The sequence below is a fragment of the Acinonyx jubatus genome, chromosome E3 (genome assembly GCF_027475565.1).
Source record: "Acinonyx jubatus isolate Ajub_Pintada_27869175 chromosome E3, VMU_Ajub_asm_v1.0, whole genome shotgun sequence".
NCBI classification, from domain to species: Eukaryota; Metazoa; Chordata; class Mammalia; order Carnivora; family Felidae; genus Acinonyx; species Acinonyx jubatus.
Window position 1 is genome coordinate 11,501,357 of NC_069398.1, and position 19,766 is coordinate 11,521,122.

The window sequence follows — 19,766 nt, forward strand, 5'->3', positions numbered from 1 at the left end:
CTTCTCTGTTTGTGGTATCTTTGTGGAGTGTTTTGTGAGAGCCCATTAGAGGTCTCAAGAAAGGGACTTCACTCATCCCCCAGGTACTGCTGCTATATCCCCATGGCAGGGTCGACACCGTGGGGACTGCTGGGACTTCATAAGCACACCACTATTCAGAGCTAGAGTTGTACTCTGGAGTGACAGCATCTCTGCATCCAAACCAAGAAATCCCTCCAGCATTTGGGTCCCAGGGTAGGTTTTTGCTTAGCCCTAGGCACGTCAAAGCATGTCTACGGCATGGTGGGGGACAGAGGAGCAATGGGACCCAGTCTTCTCTGGAGTAGAGTCTCCAAAAGTGGACTCTTTACAATTATTCCCATGGCGACTGTTGAGATCATGATGGAAATATATCAGAGGACACGGGTGAAAGCAAGGATCAGTCTGTTCAATTCATCAGCAGTAAGAACAAGGGGTACTTGGGAAGGAACTGTGGGGAAGTGCCTTCTTTACAAACCCATCCCCCTCCTCTTCCCCCCAGTGACACAGCCCATCTTCCCTGGAGTTATAGACATGCTACATTTCTAGTAAAGGCTGGAGCCACAGAGGCATGTAGCAAGTCTGGCCTTGAGATCCTGCTAATAAATGAGGAAGTCAGGCCAGGCCAGGCCAACAGAGCCCCCACTGTGAGAAAAAGAGGAATATAAAGGCACAGAGAGTGTTGAACAAGGAAAAACTCTTCTGTCTCCCAAAATCTAGCCTGTCCTGGAGTGTGTGAACACCAAGACTGTCTATGTGATTCAGAGAGAGAACCAGCGTAGCCAAAAGGTAACCGGAAGCCATCGCCAGAGGGAAGAACACGAGCTTTAAGGCCACATGCCCAGCTGAGGTCTCAGAACAGCCCAGCCAGAAGGACAGGCAGGAGAAGCATGGGCCAGGCCACCAGGAACCCTGAAATGGAAGAGAGATGCCTGTCAAGTGTTGGCTTTGGAGCTCAACAGCCAAAGCAAGCTTTCCTCTCTATCCTCTGCCTTACAAGGACAAGACAAAGTATATTAATATCTGTTCTAAGTATATTAATATCTGTAATATCTAATATCTGTTTCCAGGTTATAGCCCCTGGAAAATGGCAAAGGGGTCATATGGTAGAGGCAAAGCTATCAAATCATCACTTTTTCATATTCCTTTGGGCACATTGGAAGGCATTTTACTTCCATCCTCCTTTTCAGGAAGGTGGGACCATGTGATTGAATCTGGCCAGTGGAATATGGGTAAAAATCATATATGCTGTTTCTAGGCGTGGTCCTTAAAACCTCCTACATGATTTTATATGTTCTCTCATCCACATCCAGGCACCAGAAGCCAAGACTCCAGCAGAGGACTTGCTGGGGATAGTGGAGTTGCCAGAAGTTACCAGAAGGTAAGAGCCTGAGTTCCTAATGATTGCAAAGCACAGAACTGTATCCCCCCAGTGATCTAGTGGGAAATAAACTATTGTGTAAAGGCACAATAAGTTGAGGATTGTCACAGCAGCTAACATTACTTACTCTAATACTAAAGAAGTAGAAAGACAACAGAGGTTACAAAGCCTCTGAGGCCTGACTATTTAGCTTAGAATCCTAGCTCTACAACTAATTGTGCAGGCCCAGTTCCTGAGTCTCTCCATGCCTGAGTTCATCTGTATGCACAACAGAAATATCACTAGCAGCTATTACCTCGTGGGATTTTTTAAGGTTAAAGTGAGTAAATTCATATCAAGCATTTAGAACAGTGCCTGATACATGGTAAACGCCGTATAAGTACTGGTTTTGAAAATTAGACCCTAAGATGTGGGAAGGTTGGGGTCGTATCTCCTCTGAAAGTTACCATACACTCAGTGTTAATGAAAGGCATGGGTCCTAGATGATAGTTGCCTTATACTGGGGGGCCTGGGAGAGGCATGTGTACCCCTTCCCACCACAAGATTATAACCTCTCCCCATCCCACAAATTTCAAAGTAACTTGCTAATGTCCTAGAAGGGAGGGTGGTGAAGAATATCACAATTTTCAGAAATATTAGTGTATGACAACCAGTTTGCAATTATGAAACAGGCTGAGTTCAATTAATTCTAAAACATCAGAAATGTTTGTGGGAGATAGCAAACAATGAATGCCATAAGTGCCCTCTTGTGGCAGTCTCATACTGCATAAGATTGATCCCTTCCTCTTCCAGAAGGCTCCAGAACCCATTGCCCACCCTAGAAATTAGTCAGTCTGGCAGACTCTACTGGGAAGCCAGGTTGCTCCAGGCACTGTGCTTACCTGAAGTACTGGAAGAAATGAATGAGACTTGAGGTCTGCTCTCAAGCTGCCTTTAGCCTGAGCTCCAACCCCTCTCTCATGAGCACTACTTTTCTGAATGTTGTCTGAATATTAGCATTAAGCAAGCTGTCTTGAGCTTATCTGGAAACTTTTAGACTGTTACCTAGCTGGGTAATTAAGGGTAGAAAGAACTTTTTCATGTCTGGGTTCACCAATATAGGTCATTTATGTGTTGGGGAAGGGCGGGGCAGTAAAATCTTAATAGCATTGCTTTCCCTTTGGCCCAAAATACATTTCTTGGATTGGTCTCCCTGTTGAACTGCAGTTCATCCACAAAAACCCCATTCAGATGTTGCCACCTGCTGAAATTCTTGCCTGACCTTATCTAATGCAGTTAATTTACTCTTCTTTGTTCTCCTTCTGCACTACTTGTTTGTGATTTATTTGCTTATTGACTGTCTCATTTTTGCAGTTGTTGTTCATTCTGCCTATAGGGCTGTTCCTTTATTATTTATAAACCTGGCTTCTTTTTTTATTTGGTTCAAATATCACCTTCTGTGGACATTTTTTTGTCCATTTACCTATTCTGGTATTTATTTTTCCTTCCTGCCTTATTAATAGAACCATTAAACATTGGTTAGGGACACGGCTACCCAGCATGAAGATTACATTTCCCAGCTTCCTTTGCAACCACGTGTGACTAAGCAGTGGCCAGTGAAATATAAGTGGAAGTATAAGGTGCCAGCTTCCAGGAATGTTCCTTAACACTCAGTGATTTCTTCTATATTCCCTCCATCCTGCTGACTAGATGATGATTGGAGCTCTGGTTGCCATCTTGGACCATGAGGATGAAGAATGTGGAGGGGTGAGCTGAAAAGAACTTGGATTCTTCATGACCTTGTGGTGCCACTCTGCTAGTCCTGGATTGCTTGCATCTAGACTTCATTTACATGTGAGTAAAATAAACAACTATCGTATTTAAGACGCTGTTACCCATGCTGGTAACTTTCTATCACATCACCCTCTTTTCTTAATTATCTCGCTAGCTTTTTATTGCCTTTTCCCACACTGTAATATAAGCTCCATGAGGGCAGGCACCTGGCCTGTCCTGTTCATTATTATATCTTCAGCATGTAAAACAACACCTGGCACATGGTAGGCAGGTACTAGGTATTGTGATACATACTTGCTGTTAAACTACTGGCCCCTGTGCTACACTGCGAGCCAGACGTGGGACTGATTCATTTCCATGTCCACAGTTGTCAGCACAAGCTAACTCAATGTGCACCAAATTGAAGAGGGGGGAGAGAGGGTTGGGAGGAAGGGCAGGGAGATAGGAGAAAACGATGTACCTGCAGTGCTGGGGGTTCCATTCGTGACACCAAGAGATGGAGCACCTGGGGACAAGAGCAGAGGTGAAGGTTTCCTCAGTCATGTGCCGGGACTGTGGCACTGTGGCCGTAGCTGCTCCAAGTTCTTCTGGACCTGGTCACCACAGCCATCGACAGCCCACATTGTTGAGACATCTGTTGTTTAGCAGTTCCCTTTCTAAGCACATTTCATGCATTTGAAACTTAATTCTTCCAGCAGAGGGATTGTATCCCCATTCAACAGATGAGAAGACTGAGACTCAGTTGCCCAAGGCCAAGTTGACCTTGTTGTAGGTAGCAAAGCTGGGATTTGAACTCTAGTCTATCTGATTCCAAAATGAAAGCTCCTAACCTTCCAACTATGCTGTGGTACCACATGAAGCTTTTCAAGTTGAGGGCTCAGTAAAGAGGCAGGACAGTTCAAGGCAGAGCCTTCTTTACAAGATAGCCTCAGTTTATTCACCTGGAGAATGGAAGTGGTAATAGTGGTTACCTCCTTAAGTTGCTGTGAACATTCCATGTGACAATGCATATAAATGTTTTGCCTGGTGCCTGCCACGTGTGTTATTATTATTACTGTTGTTGTTGTTATTAACATTACTGTGTCCTAATTTTTTTAGGACAAAAAAAAATTGCTTTCACTCTTCTAGGTTTTTTGACTCCTCCTTTCCAGGGGTAATAAAAACCATAACAGTACTGCTAACCCATGGGTAGGATGGGTGAAAATTTGTGGAGCATTTGAAAAGCTTCCCCTACATCATGCCCCAGAATATTATAACTGGATTTTTAAAAACATAGTCATTCACCAGAAAACAAAGTTGGGTTAGGACTTAGACTTCACCCAAAAGGGGCTGAGGTAAGGACCTGGCAGGAGGAAAAAGGGAAAGGACACAGCCTTGGAATCAGTCTGAGCTGGGTACAGTTCTAACTCCCGCTGCTCATGAGCTGAATGATTTGGGGTGAGCCACTTAATCTCTCTGAGCTCTGATTTCTCGCCTATAAAATGGACGCAGTCAGGAGGATGAAGTTAGAATGTGGATACTGAGAGCTTAGCCTGGTCTCTAGCACACAGGAGGCCCAGCACAAGTGGCAAGTGCTATTATTATTACCAATGACCTTATGTAAAGATAGATTCACTGGTGGGGGGGTGCTGCAGTGAAGAGGCTAAAAAGGCTCTAGGTTGTTATGATGGTGACGCCAGTTATCTGTGGTTAACTGTCAGCACTTGACCAGCTGGCCTTCCCGCCAGAAGTTGGCCACTTACCTTTCCGAGTGATGGGTCCCAAATCTAGAACCTGGGCTGGATTAATAGCCACTACTTTGCTACGGAGGTGACTTCTTGAGCAAGACTGTGGGATGGAGAAATCTCATTATACCAACATTTAAAGGCACAGTTGCTATCCAGGCTGCCCCTGCAATGGGCATATCTGGCCCAAGGATGGGACCCCACCCACCCTATGGCCCTAACTCTGAGGCTGTGTTTTTCTTAGTCTAGAGAATCCTCACTGTGATGTCACACAAACCCAAGTGTGAATCTCATCTCCACTCCCTTTAGTTTTCTAATTTGGAACTAATGACTTCACCTCCTTACTACTATTAAATATACCTTCCTGGTTGTGAAGATTAAGATGAGTGTGTCTACAACACAGAGACACATAGAAAGCACTCACCAAATGCCAACTACTAGCAGGCACTGCCAAATCGGGGTTAAAAGCATGGACAATGGAGGTACGTCCCAGCTCTGATGCTTTCTAGCTGTGTTGCCCTTGGGCAAAAGACCTGAAGCTCAGGCTCCTCACTGTACAATGAGGTCAATAAAGAATCTATGTGAAGGGCTGTTATGAGAATTAAATTAGACAAGGCATATGAAAGTTTTAGTGTAATTTCTGACAAGGAGTAAGCACTAAAAAAGTCAATTATGAAATCATTCAGAATATGTCTTGTGCCAAGGAAACCTCATCAACAGGCTCCTTCATCTGTTCTGCTTTCCAGGGACACAATAATTGCCTACACATGGGCTTTTTGGAGGCTGAATGTCCATCCATTCATCCTTCTTTCTTTCTTCTCTTCCTTCTCTCTTCCCCTCCCTCCCTTCCTTCTTTCCATCTATTCATAAATCCAATAAATCCATACGGAGAGCCTACTAGGTATTAGGTCTCCTGTCAAGCTCTGAATAGTTCACTCTAAAGTGATACTCACCGGCTGGCACTGTTCATTAAGGGAATCGCAGAGATGAATCTCACAATGCAGAAAAACTAGGTCATAATTTCCAGCAAACATGAACATCTGAACTGAGAACCGACTTTCTGAGGACACCCCATTCTCCTCCACATGGATGGTGGAATCACGTTGATTTGGACAGCTGCGAGGGTGACAGGGTGAGGGTCTACATTCTAGAGCAATTCAGGGGACCTGAGGCCCTTGGCTGTATCTGTAATCTGTATCCAGTATAAAAACATCATCAAAGAGAATTAAAGAGTTCCCTGTTTCCCCCCGTCAATCCTGACATAGACTTTTATTCCTCTGGGTTTCCTCCAAGATGTTTATCCATCAGCGCATGTGGTTTCAGTTCTGCAGGGTACAGTCTCTGAAGTGAGATAGACTGCTTTCAATTCCAGCTAGACCCACTTTCTAACTAAGTGATCATGAGCAAATGACTTAACCTGTCTGGGCCTCACTTTTCCTATCTGTAGAGCAGAGACAATAATCCATACCCCCTGGGGTTGATGCGAGCATTTAGTGACACAGTCCATGTACACTGCTTAGCACATAGCTAAACTCAATAAGTATTAGCTAGTATGGTTTGAATCATGATATAGGGTATGCATTTTCCCTTTGCTTTTTCCAGGTAACAATTTCTATGATACTTTGTCCCATAACACTTGTCATCGGTGTTTTCATGTTGATTAGTCAGTGTTAATACCTATATAATAGTCCATCATTACTTAATAGGTCCCTATTTTTGAATTATGAACCTATATCCAAAGTTATAAAGGATACTGAACTGAAAAATAATTGGCATTTCTTAACCTTGTCATATTTTGTATTAATGCTTTAGGCTAAAATTTCAGGAGTGATATTGATATTCCTGGGTCAAAGGGGATGGTCATGATCTGTAACACCAAATTATCTTCCAAAAGATGTAAGCCAATTAACACAACTATCAGGTAGGGTCAAAGTGATCACTTTCCCCCCAAATCTTATTCAGGCCAAAAGATAACCCAGAGTTGCTCATCACCTGTTTCTGATAATGAAATATTTTACAGGGTCATTCTTGTCTTTGGTGGGTGTGGCATAGCAGTTCCTCAACAACAGGTTAAACCGGGAGGTGTCCCCTCTCTCCAAGATGGCACCCACATAGAGCATAGATTCAACAGCCAGCACAACTGCAGCCCCTTCGTAAGGAGATGTGTAGTTCGGGTCTTGGAACAGGGCCATCCTGACAGTGAACTCTCCTGCCCCGTCCACACTGACGTTCAGAGAACTGAGAAGAGGAAAGCCATGAGAGTTTCCATCAGTGAGAACAAGATAAATCTAGCCCTGCACTTGCTTGAGGCTATGAAGGCAAAGGCACATCTCTGATCCCTAAAGGAACTATTCAATCACCCACTTAAGTTGAGCATTGAGTATCCCCTAGGCTCTAAACTTGGCAAGTACATGAGTGTATCTCCAGGATCTCCACCATTTCTCCCCACCTCACAGATCACTCATATCTCCTTCACTCAGAGAGTAACTGCAAGTTTACACCTCTGTCTTCTCCCCTGTACAATGGGACAAGACCTGTGGATTCACCATTTTTAGCAGCAGATTTCCTGTCTCCACCCCACAGTCACCAGTGAAACATCCATTTTAAAATAGAAATGACTTTAATTTTAATTTCTTATGAAACTTGGGGCCCCAACACAACACAGTCTGAAAACCATTGAACTAAAAAATCTCTAGTCCTAATCCTGCTCTTCTGTGAGCCCAGGAGGCAATGAAGGGATAGGAAGGGCACCCTGGAGTTCTGACACCCTCAGAAAGTCCCCCAGCGAGTCTAGAAATGCTGAGGAATCCATTCTGCAGGGCACCATTCCGGGCATAGTGAGACAGCAGTGACACAACAGATGAAAGCCTCTTCCCAAATGGACCCCCACCCAAATTGCTATTTGGTTCTCTTTCTAGTGAATTTGATGTGCTTATCCAATCAAAGCTGATCCTGGCTTAGATCCCACATCTGCAGGGAAGCCTTCCTGCTCCCACCATCCCCAACCCACCAAAGCTAGGTCAGGGGCCCTTGCTCCCTGAGCCCACAGTGCCCTGTGCTTCTCCCACATTGCATTCATGTCACTTGTGAGTAATGATTGATATAATTAGTTGCTTACTTCCTTTCTTCCCCAAGATTAATGAAACCATGGTGTTCTTTTTGTTCCTTAGCATATTTAATTAACATTATTTCATGTTGCTACATTATTTAATGATAATAATCTTTAACAGGCACAAAATATTCTACTTCTGCCTTGTACGTGCTGAACATTAATCTATGATCAGCAAATATCTGCAGAATGAATGATGGTAAGAGTGAGAGCTCCTGAAGGAGGTAGGCGGCATCCTAAGGACATCATAAACTGTGCTTGAAGTGAATATGATTAATGTCAGGGTTATGGGTCAAAGAGTGAGGGTCAGTGCCTTACCTTACAATGGGATGCAGGGCAGTTTGGAGGCTGACTTTCATGTCCAGTGGGTAGGCACACTGGAAATTGATGTTGAGGATGGTGTCTCTGATGATGAAAGCATTGACCAAGGAGAGGGTGTTTTTGTAGATGGCATGGGTTCCATTTCTCTTTGACATAAAAACAAGACCACATATATGCTTATGTGTATGTAGATGTATCTGGAACTCACGCCTGCCTGACTGCAAGGTTGATGCTCTCAATCACACTGCCACCCTGCCTTCTGATTGCAAGGAAGCACAGGGGCCTCTTGCCCCAGTGGCTATGACACTTTATGGGAAAGGGTGTGAGGATCCCAGATCAAGAACTGGAATAGTAGTTTTTGGCCCATGGGGAGAATCAGCAACCACCATGCTTGCTCCCATGTTGACCCCTCCCACATCACCCCTGATTAGAGTAATCATAATTGTAGCTTACATTTATTGAGCTCAGTCAGCAAACATGTTCTAAACTATTCATGTGAACGAACATGTTCACGAATGTGTAATCTCGCCTTCGACCTGAGGCCCAGAGAGGCTAAGTGACTTGACCAAGGTGTTACAACTACTGAGCTGGGCTTCACAGCCCAGCTCCCACCCTCTGGCAGCTGTGGTATAAACACCACTCACCTCCAGGATGTTTCCGCAGACCCTAGCCTGGGTAGGGCTGGTCACAGACATCCAGTTTCTGTCCTGTCTTTGCATGGTACTGCTGCAGTTCCCGTCACGCAGGTAGGCAATGACCTTGTCCCCAAAACCTAGGCCTCCCAGCAGACACTTGTCCAGTGACACCTTGATCTCCTTGGCCCCACAGTCCAGCTTAGGCTGCAAACCGTGAACATCTGGAAAGTTGAAAAGAGGATTGGTGGAGTGGACAGGGCTCTGGAAGCTATGGGCAGAGCCCACATTCTCTGCCCTTTGGAAAAGCCCCCATATCCACCAGGGAGTAGAGGGTAGACTAGTAGGTACTTGGGACCAAGGTGGGATTCACACCCAGGCTTGTGGCAGATGAGATTGGCAAGGCCCCTGGCCCAAGATTTCGAAGCATCCTATGTGCAGGTGTGGGGAGAGCTTTCATATCTCAGGGATCAGGAATCGGGGTTTCTGGGGATTGGGGTCTTTGGGAAAGCAGGGCTATCCTGCCTTTCAGACTAGAATCAAAACTAGACACACACTACTCTGATTGCCTGGCTTTGTGAAGCCAGTACATCTGACAGGTTCACAACCACTGTATTTCGTTCATTTGTTCATTCACTCATTCATTCCATTCATTCATTCAACATTTATTCAACAAATACTGCTTGAGCATTTACTGTCTGCACCGTTATAGGTACTGGGGACACAGTGTTTGTCAAAACTGACAAAATCCCCACGCTTATATAGAGAGCTAACATTCTCATAGGGGAGATGGATAGTAAATTAAGAGAAATACCATTTCTATTATATTTATGAATGCATTGATTCAAATACACTTACTAACCACTTTCTCCATGTGGGTGGCACATTCAACACAAAAATAAACATGGACACAGCTCGAGAGGATTCCTTGGTCTTACCTAAGAACCAACATGTCAATAGCTTATTATAATGCAATATGGGGAAAGTACTAACTGAAGTGTGTGCTAGGTGCAGAGGGAGCACACAAGAAGGTATATCTGAGTCTTTCCATTAAGTCAGGGAAAGATTCACAGAGGGCTGAAACTTAGTAGAGAGTAGGAGCTTTGCAGGTGTATAAGGCAAGTGAGGGCACCACAGCAGAGGTGATGGGAGAGGATGGTGTGTTTACAGACATGCGGAGCTCAGAGGTACAGGAACTTAGAATGGTTGGGGGTGGAGTGCAAGAGATGGAGAAGTCAGCAAAAAAGCCAGATCACAAAGGGGTTATTCCTGGAAGCAAAGGGACTTGCTAAGTAGCCACCATTGAAGACTCGAGGGCAGGCCACCTGCTCACCCAGTCACCTGACAGGACCTGCCAAGGATGCGCTAGGAGTCTCCAGGTACAGGGAGGGCATCCTTGAAGCCCAACATCTGATTCTGATTCTGTGATGGCCCACATCCCAGGAAACAGCTCTGACCCTCTGGGGGCTCGTCTACCCAATGAGCAGAGAGAGACTTCATGGAGAGCAGGGTTGTTTCCTTCCAGTTTCCTGCCCCTCATCCCTACCCCACTCCTGCCAGGCACACTCACGCACCACCTGATCCACACTCCAGCCCAGTTTTCCAAACATATGCTTGTGCTTTCCCCTCTGTCTATAACACTTTCTCTTCCACAGAGAAATTGGAAGTGTGCTGGGAGTGTGCTCAGAGGAAGGCATGCTTGTGGCAAGGGCAAGAGTCTAAGGCCCTCATTAGAATCCTAGGAGGGAAGGAAATAATGGGAAGCTCATCCACCCCCCATCCAGGGTTTAGGGCTTGTTTATGGCATTTTTTCTCATGGGTCATCTGCCTCTGCTTGCTTACCTCCTGGGACAAGAACCTCATCACCTGACAAGCCTGCCCATTTGGACTGCTCTGATTTAATGTTCACAATTGCCCTGTATGGTGGCTATTTTTACTATTCTCTTATTCCTCTTTTACAGATGATGACATTAAGGCTCAGAAAGTATAGATGCCTTGTCCCAGGCCCCAGAGAGCTACTAAGTCACAAATCCAGGACTAGCAAAAGAGTCTGCCCTTGTTTCTCACATGCAGATATTTGAATACAGGTTCCACACTAGCAGGGTGCTTGTCCGTAGTACCTTTCACCCTTGTGGGTCAAGCTGGCCCATGCCAGAGCTGCTTTCTGAGACCATGGTCCGAAGACTGACCTGGCAATTTGTTGCGTCCCTGCTCTCCCATCCTTGCAAATGGCTTTGAGAACTTTCATTCCCTGATCTCAGTTCCATCCCCACTGACTCTGGTCTATACCTTGTCCTGACCCTCTGAGGCTCCCTCCCTGCTGCCTCACTCAGCCTCCACCGGTGGCACTGTTCCCACATCCCAGCCCCACCAAGCCACTTACCAGAGCTGTTGAGGTCCTGTCTGCACAAACAGTCCCATGTGCCGTTGAGAAAGCGGCACTCCTCCTCCGGGCGGCAGGCCTTCTCACACTTGGCCTTTGCAGTGGAGGGGTCTAGGGGGTGAGGCACAGAGGAAGAGGATCAGAATGCAGAGCAGGGCCATCTGAGGCTATCAAGGCCAACTTTGTCATTCTACCAGGGCACAGAAGTCACACCCAAGGATGTGCAATATATAGTGGAAGGGTCAAGCCTCACACTTGGATTTTCTGACCCCCAATCCAGTGAAATGAGAACCCAGAGGCTGCCGTCCTAATGCTTACTGCATGGCAGACACTGTTCAAGTATTTTCCACACATGAGCTCATTCAATTCTCATGGTAACTGTTTGACTAAGTAGCATAGTGGTTAGGCATATAGATCGCAGAACGAGAGTGTTTGGATTCAAATTTCAGCTCTATCATGTTTCTGCTCTGTGACATTGGGAAAGCTGCTTAATGCCCCAGACCTCTCATCAGGTATAGTTATACAGTATCTCTATCTCATGAGACTGGTGTGAGGATTAAATGAGTTAGTAGTCTAAAGGGCTTTGGATAGGAGCAGAAACACTATGCACTGGCTGTTACTTTTGCCATTATCCATTTTTTCAGATCAGAAAACACAAGTTCAGAAAGATAAATTTAACTGCCCAAATGGAATCTAAATCTGAGTGAGCCTGAGTTCTTCATATTATGCTACACATATGGTATATCAGGGGTATTTCACCCTCCAATCTGAATTTCTGGCCGTACTTGAAATGTTGGAAGGCTGGCAACCTTGGGTGACATCCCCCACTGGGCAGTAACTGGCAGGAGTTGAATCCAGGCTGCTCTGCTTAGTCTCCTGGCCTGCTCCACTCACTCTGCTGAGGCCTGGCAAGTCACCCGGTAGCTGGTGGCCCCGCCCCACAGCTGCCCCATCTCTCTGCCGCTCACCTGTGCAGTATCTCACATTACACTTGGGGGTGCCCTCCAGCTGGTATACGTGGAACTCGCCCGGGCAGGCCTTCACCAGCACCTGGGTCTTCCAGAGACAGCAGTTGCCGCTCCAGTGGGCACAAGCGGTGCGGGTGACAATGCCCTCCCCAAGCGTGGGGTGGGTCCCATTCAGCCACATAGGAGCATCTGTCTGGCAGCGGTACATTGGGACACAGGTCTCTGACATCCTTACTCCTCCATCTCCCACAAAGCGGTACCAGCCATGCTTGTCCCTGTCACACACCCGGCCTTCTCTCGTGTTCTCTGTGCTTCGGGAGGGTTCGTCCAGGCGGGTGTAATTCTGGCAGGGGTCATAGGAACTACTGTTGGTGAAGTATCTGTCACCTGGAAAGCAACAATGTGCTTGGGTTTACTGAGCATCCTCAGAGCCCACAGGATTTTTATCCCCCTCACCTCCCCCCAACACACTCTGTTTTCAATATGCTTAAGGACCCTAATGAGGACATGAGGCGCACAACCCATTCATTAAACATTAGCCTTCATCACCTTGGAGTCAGAATAATAATGAGGACTTTGTGTGGTATCTTATAGGCATTAAGAACACTAAGGTCTCCACCCTGCACAGTTCCAAGGGGCATCCTTCACATTGAGCGTGGTGCCCTCCCCCAGGCTCTAGAGTTGTGCAGTGCTCCCCTGTGCAACCATATACTATGGTCCTGTCTATGTATTATAAATGCAATACAGGCTGATTGGAAAAAACTTCAAATGTCATTGAATAAAGTAGTAATGAAAGTTGTCATAAGTCCATTCCATCCCCAGAAATATCCATAAATTTATTGTATAGTCTTCAGACTCTTTCTACGCATATGTTTAAACTATAGGGTTTTTTTAAATGGGTTTAATACTGTACAGCTTTAAAAAAATTTTTTTTAATGTTTATTTATTTTTGAGAGAGAGAGAGACAGAGTGTGAGCAGGGGAGGGGCACAGAGAGAGGGACACACAGAATCTGAAGCAGGCTCCAGGCTCTGAGCTGTCAGCACCCAGCCCAATGTGAGGCTCGAACCCACAAACTGAGATCATGACCTGAGCTGAAGTTGGATACCTAACTGACTGAGCCACGCAGGCACCCCTTTTTTTACACTTACATTTTTATTTAATATATCATAGACATTTTCCCACTATCAGTAGATACAGATCTAACACAAGGTTTTTCAACCTTGGCACTACTGATATTTGAGGATGGATAATTCTGTGTTGGGGCAGGTGGGGGTGGGGGCATCCTGTGCATTGTAGGATGTTTAGCAGCTTCCCTGGGCTCTTCTCACTAGCTTTCAGTAGCTCCTTCCTCCTGGAAGTTGTCTCTAGATATTGCTTAAATCACCCCCAATGAAGAACCACTGCTCTAACATGACCCTTTCTGATTTTGCTGATCTGTTTTTAGCAGATTCAGGAACTATGATGTGTGAAGAGGCTGAGAAGTGAAGGGGTGGGCTGGTCATTCTGAGTTTAAATAAGCTCCACACCTGCTGGCTGGATGACCTTGACAGGTGGTTCAATTCCCCTGAGACGAATCTGCAAAACAACACCTGTTGCTAGTGGTTCCCAAACTCCCTCCATTCTCATGCCTTGAGTCATGGTGTTTGCCACATCTGTGTCCCCCTATCCAATTATCTACTTAATATGTTTCTTTCAATGCTTCTCTTTATAAAGTTGTTTCATCCTAAGGAATAATATCTGTGATACCATAGGTATGTTGTACTAGTTACAGATTTTTAATACACATGAAAAAATATACATAGCCATCAAAAGAATTTTTAAGAGTTTGCCATGCACTGCTGTAGTCTTCCTGGAATGTGTCCCCTGTTTTGAGGAAATAAAACCCTAAAGCATTGCTAGAGGATTAAATGAGGTAATAAGTGTAAAATGCCAAACACAGCACCTGAGTCCTAAGAGGAGTTGAGGCTGGTTCTCTCCTCCAGTTCTGATTTACTGAACGGTGTGAGACCCTGAATTATGGACTAAGAACACACTCAGGATTGCATTCTTGTAATACACGGTAGAGGGAGTTTTTAGAAGAAAAGATTTTCAAGCCTTGCTTATGTATGTGCTTGTTTTAAGGAAATAAGTCTCTGCACTTGCTGTTCTTGGATTATTTCCCTCCCACACGATGTGTTTTCCCAAGGGACACCATGAGCTGAGTCCCTCCTCTCCCCTCCCCACAGCCCCCTCCACAGTTGATACAGGCAGAGATTTCACCCTGGTGTTGAGCCTGAGGACATTTCCTACAACCATCTATGGTGCCCAATCCTCAGATCTTTGAATGGACCCCAAGAAATCACTACCTGCAATCCTTTCTTTCTACAGATGAGCAAACATACAGAGGAAGGAGAAGGTACTTGCCAAAGCAAGGGCACAGAGTGACTGGGCGATTCATGTCCCCATGAATCTGCTATCTGAGCTCCACATATCTGGGCATAGGAAGTTATATTAACTGGCTCCATGGTCCTCACAGTGGGGATTTCTGATTTGAGTCTTTGAGAGATTATGGCTGCATTCTGGTTTCTCTCATCTTGTTCCCCTTGACTTCTAGCTGCTGAGTCTTTGCTTTAGACATGTCCCTGTTCTCCTCACTGACCCTGAACTGCCTTCTCTGCACTCCCCCTCTCCCCAGGTTTGGTGGGCCATGTGAGATGCCAGATGAACAAAGCACATACCTTGCTGTTCTGTAGATGCCAGAGTCAGAATGCAGGAGGCCAAGGCCAGCCACAAGACATAAGAGCCCACCATCATTTCCATAAGCTGAGATGTGTAGGTTACTCAGCAACATGCAGACTCTCCATGCAGCTAGGGGGAGGGAAAGACCCAGATACAATCAGGGTGACAGAAGTCATTCCTCTGGGTATAAGGGTTAGAAAGAAATTCACATCAGTTCAGCACCATGGCTTGTACTCAGCCCCTTGCATACCTTAGCTCATTTAAGGCTCTGAACCACCATCCAGGGAAGGTACTATTATTGTTCCCTTTTATGGATGAAGAGGGAGATGGGACTCAGAACATATTTATCACAGAAATATTTACTGAGCATGCAGGCACTGTGCTGGAAATTAAATAGCTTGTTTAAGACTCCAGGCCCACGTTCTTAGAAACGGACCTATGACTTCCTTCATGAAGGACTGTGTTGTTTTAAAGCAGGCGTGACTTGCAGAAAGGAGGTGGGGGTAATGAGAGTAGGTGGCTTGCCAAAGGGATGAGGTTGGCATCAAGAGAACCAAAGGCAAGCTTAGAGGTGGCCAGTGCTGTAGGACTTCCTAGAATGCCCCAGGTTGGTTCTTGCTCAGGTACAGGTAGAGACTCTGGAAGACTGGATGGAGGAGAAAGTTACAGTGCTGTGAGTATCTACAGACAAAAGTAGCAGCTGCTTTCTTAGTTCTGTGTATCACGTGCCATGCTAAGAGACTCCTGAAGCACCCTATATAGGTGTAGGTTTCTGTGAGTGTGGGACCATGTCACACTGAGCCCCACATAGCTTGCTCCTAGCACAGTGTCTGACACACAAGGGGGCTCACTAAAGGTCTGAGCAGTAAGTGAAAAAGTAAATGGGGGGTAGGGAGGGCAGAAACAAAGAGCTATGAAGAGCCTGCCAACATTCAAATTAGCAACATTCCCTTTTCTGGAAAACTTTGCTCGGATGGACAAATTTCTGATGACTTCTTAAAGCCTCTGGAAGACTCAGGTTGAAGCTAGAGATCTGTTTCTGGAAGGGATATCGTGAATATATTAGAGAGCATGCAGGTCTGGCAGTTCTTAGGGATGAGATCCCAAGTAGGGGCCTACGTTCCTGGAGGACGGGCAGGGTGAGGAGGCAGGAGGCATCTGTAGACCTGGAGTAGCCAGCAGGTAGCTGGAATTGTGGTTGAGTTGGACACAGAGTGATATCTGGAATACTTGATAGGGCCAGGATCCAAAGTCCTTGCTGTTTCTGAAAGTTGCTAGAAATAAACAACCCTAGCACATCCAGTGGGTCAGAGATGATAGGGGAGTGCCTACCAAATCGGGAGAAAGTCTGCTGGGTCTTGAAGTAGGACTTACCTTGGGGTAAGAACACAGGGTGGCCCTCGTCTGTCCAGCTCTGGGAAAGCCTACTGTGGACCATCCTTTTATTGTATTTTCCCACCCACGTGGCTATCTGTGATTGGTGCTGAGGTAGGACTGGAGTTAATCTCCCAGGTATACATTGATCTTGTTGGGTGTATGTAGGTAAGATAAGTGATTTACCACAGAAAATAGTGGAAGAAGCGTATGTGCTCCCCAACCCCCCAAATAAACCAATGAAGCTGGTGCCATATTTATTACCAGAAAACAAACACTAATCAAAAGGGAGCTTAATACCCAAAAGGAAGTGAGAGTAACCAAACAGCACTTGTTTGCACAATGGATTTCCAATTGTACCTTGTGTTCTTAGCTAATCACCTTAGAACACTTCTGCTTTTGTCTGGATGCCATTCCACTCAGGGCCAGTTAGAGCAAGGGAATAAATAAGGAAGTGGGGAATGAGTGTTTCCTATTTTTGGCCCATAGACTTTATACACTTTTAGATACTCAGTGTTGAAGAGTCTGGGAAGGGCCAGTTTGGGGATGGTGAATTACGGAATATCAAAGGACAGACAAGGCCCCAAGGCAAAATAAGTGTCAGAATCACCTCTTCTCCAATCCCTTCTGATATGTGGGCTACGCTAGAGATTGGAAGGTATGGAAGGGAGAGGAAGCCATAGATCTTGGACTTTGAAGCATTAGGCTTGGACCCGGCTTTTGTGGCATGGTATTGTGGCATTAATAAGGGAGTCAAGGGGTGCCTGGGTGACTCAGTCAGTTAAGCGTCTGACTTCAGCTCATGTCATGATCTCACAGTCTGTGAGTTTGAGCCCTGCTTCAGCCCTGATGTCTGGAGCCTGCTTCAGATTCTGTGTCTCCCTCTCTCTCTGCCCCTCCCCTGCTCATGCTTTGTCTCTCTCTGTCTCAAAAATAAATAAAAACATTAAAAAAATTTTTTTAAATAAGGGAGTCAAAGCTTTTGCAGAACAAATGGTCACTGCCTCTTCTGTGTTTCTCTGGGACTCTTTAAGGAGCCAAGGCTATTGAGGGCAGGGAGTACAGACATCCTGGCATTGGTAGCATCTTCCAGTAAAACCCCATCCTGGGCAAAGAAAGGTGCTATAAGCCACCTTCTCTACTCCTCTTGCATTTGGAGAAAAATCCCCTAAATATGGAACTTACAACCACCACAAATGCAGAGTTCCAAAATTCATCTGGGCCCACGAAACAGTCATCTACTCCATCCCTCTTCTGACCCCTCCATTCCAATCATAACTGTCTCTCTACCCAGCTCCTATCAGACCTCTCTCCTTGGGCTGAGGTGCTTGAGGCACTTTCACCTCAGCAGGCTCAAATCTGAACTCATCCATCACTCAGATCTCTCCATTTTCATTGCATTGCCTGTCTTATTTTTTTTAAGTTTGTGTGTTTGTTTAATTTATTTATTTTGAGAGAGAGAGAGAGAGAGCAAGCAGGGGGTGGGCAGAGAAAGAGGGAGAGAGAGTTTCCCAAGCAGGCTTTATGCTGTCAGCACAGAGCCGGATGCAGGGCTTGAACCCATGAACTTTGAGATCGTGACCTGAGCTGAAACCAAGAATCTGACACTTAACCACCTGGGCCACCCAGGTGCCCCCATTGTCTGTCTTAATCAGTGACACTATTATGCATCTGGTCACCCAAGCTGGAGACCTGCCTGGCTCCTTCATTTATCCCTCAGGCTCACATTTCTGGTAATTACCACAACTTGTCATTCACTTTTCAAATATTTCTTGAATCGGTCTTTCCTTCTTCAGCCCCATTTCACCAACCCTGCTTCAGGCCAACATCATCTGATAAGGGTGATTTAATAGCTGCCTAGTGGGTCTCCCTGCTTTCTTTCTTGCCTCCTTTGATTCTGTTACCTTCCATGCGGCCAAATGCCATAGTATCACATCTTGGCATTTTCCCCCACTCCTATAACTTCCTGCTTCCTGGGATCTGACAGCTGGCCACAGCTCCTACCTCGTCTACAGCTTCCTCTCCACACATTCTATGCTTCAGCCAATCTGTGGCTCTCTGAGCTCTTATCTACCTCCAGCCCTTTGCATATGCTATTCCCTCTGCCTAGATCATACTGTTCCCATACTGTTCCTACTACATATTTAAGTCCACCTTCACCAGGAAGACTCCTGAAAACCACAGGCTTGCCAGTGTTTCTCTTCTCTGCCCCTGTGCCTGTCTGGGATGATTCCAGTTCCATTCAATTATCTGCTAACTTATTTGTCTCCCTTGAAGGCTTTAAGATTTTTGTGGACAGGGATCCTGTCTTTGCAGTTGTAACCAGCACGTTGTAAGTACTTGTTGGGTAAACAAATGGAAAAAAAATCACAACATGCATGCTTCAGAGCCTCTCCTGCAAATCATGCCTCAAAATTTATGGCTGTTCAACTCTTAGTGAAACCTTGTTGAGAAGACACAAAATCGAGCCTTTGCACTTGCCTGTAATGTTCTTCCTCAGATATCCCCCTAGTTCATTCTCTTGTCTCAGCTTCTGCTTATCAGAGAGACTTTCCCTGACCATCCTATATAAAATAACACCCCCATAGCTCTATTCTCTTTTCCTTGTTTTTTACACCAAAGTGCATGTCACTGGCATTTCACGTAGTTATTATTTAATTGTATCCCCCTTTTAAACTTAAGCTCTTTACCAGCAAGGACTCTGTTTTGATGACTTGCTATTACTGTGGTGCCTATAAAAGTGCCTAGCATTTAATTTATGCTTAAAGTATCTATTGAATGTTGCAGTTGAATACCTAACTGATTAAAAAAAAACCCATAAAGTAGTGGCACCCGGGTGACTTAGTTGATTAGGCATCTGACTCTTGATATTGGCTCAGGTAATGGTCTTGTGGTCCTGGGATTGAGCCCTGCATCGGGCTCCACACTATGTGGAACCTGCTTGGGATTCTCTTTCTGTCCCTCCCCTGCTCATGCTATGCTCTCTTGTTCTTTGTCTCTCAAAATAAATAAACAGAAGTCTGCTCCTTCATTGTTAAAAAAAAACAAACAGCAAAGTAAAGAAAAAGAAAGGAAAAGAAAAAAGGAGTAGAGGGACGAAAGGATTAATTCTGATGTGTTTTCTTTTCCCTGGCTCTTGCCTTTGGCATTTTTATTTTTCTTCATGTTTGGTTGTACCTGAGTCAAAGTAAATCTGCACACGATCCAACCAGGCTCCACTAAGCATGGATTGACCATAGACAGGGCCAGGCTCAGCACTGAAGTCCTCCTACATAAAGCCCTTCTGCAAAGGCAGCAGGCCTGGGGATTCAGTGCATGTCTGTGTGCCCGCATGTGAGATCTTTTAGCTCAAGATACACTGTC

At 45.5% G+C, this 19,766-nt stretch overlaps 2 protein-coding genes across 4 annotated transcripts in view; one reads left to right on the forward strand and one right to left on the reverse strand.

The window, feature by feature from the left end:
• Positions 1 to 406: 406 nt before the first annotated feature.
• On the reverse strand, positions 407 to 16,507 carry GP2 (glycoprotein 2). The gene is made up of 11 exons (XM_015067194.3): positions 16,404 to 16,507; positions 15,029 to 15,158; positions 12,310 to 12,696; positions 11,342 to 11,452; positions 8,971 to 9,182; positions 8,324 to 8,472; positions 6,889 to 7,134; positions 5,850 to 6,012; positions 4,915 to 4,999; positions 3,633 to 3,677; positions 407 to 930 (listed from the first exon to the last, which is right to left on the reverse strand). Exons 2-11 carry the CDS (start codon positions 15,108 to 15,110, stop codon positions 872 to 874), a joined length of 1,539 nt encoding a protein of 512 aa, XP_014922680.1. The 5' UTR covers positions 15,111 to 15,158; positions 16,404 to 16,507; the 3' UTR covers positions 407 to 871.
• Positions 1,332 to 19,766, forward strand: part of ACSM5 (acyl-CoA synthetase medium chain family member 5) — a 110,445-nt gene continuing 92,010 nt past the window's right edge. Inside the window, exons 1-2 of one of the 3 annotated variants that reach the window (XM_053213626.1) lie at positions 1,332 to 1,399; positions 3,089 to 3,232. In XM_053213626.1, the coding sequence (XP_053069601.1) occupies positions 3,173 to 3,232 (60 nt within the window). In that variant the 5' untranslated portion in view covers positions 1,332 to 1,399; positions 3,089 to 3,172. The remainder of the gene's footprint in view (positions 1,400 to 3,088; positions 3,233 to 19,766) is intronic. The other 2 variants (XR_008294714.1, XM_053213624.1) reach the window with 2 other exon arrangements.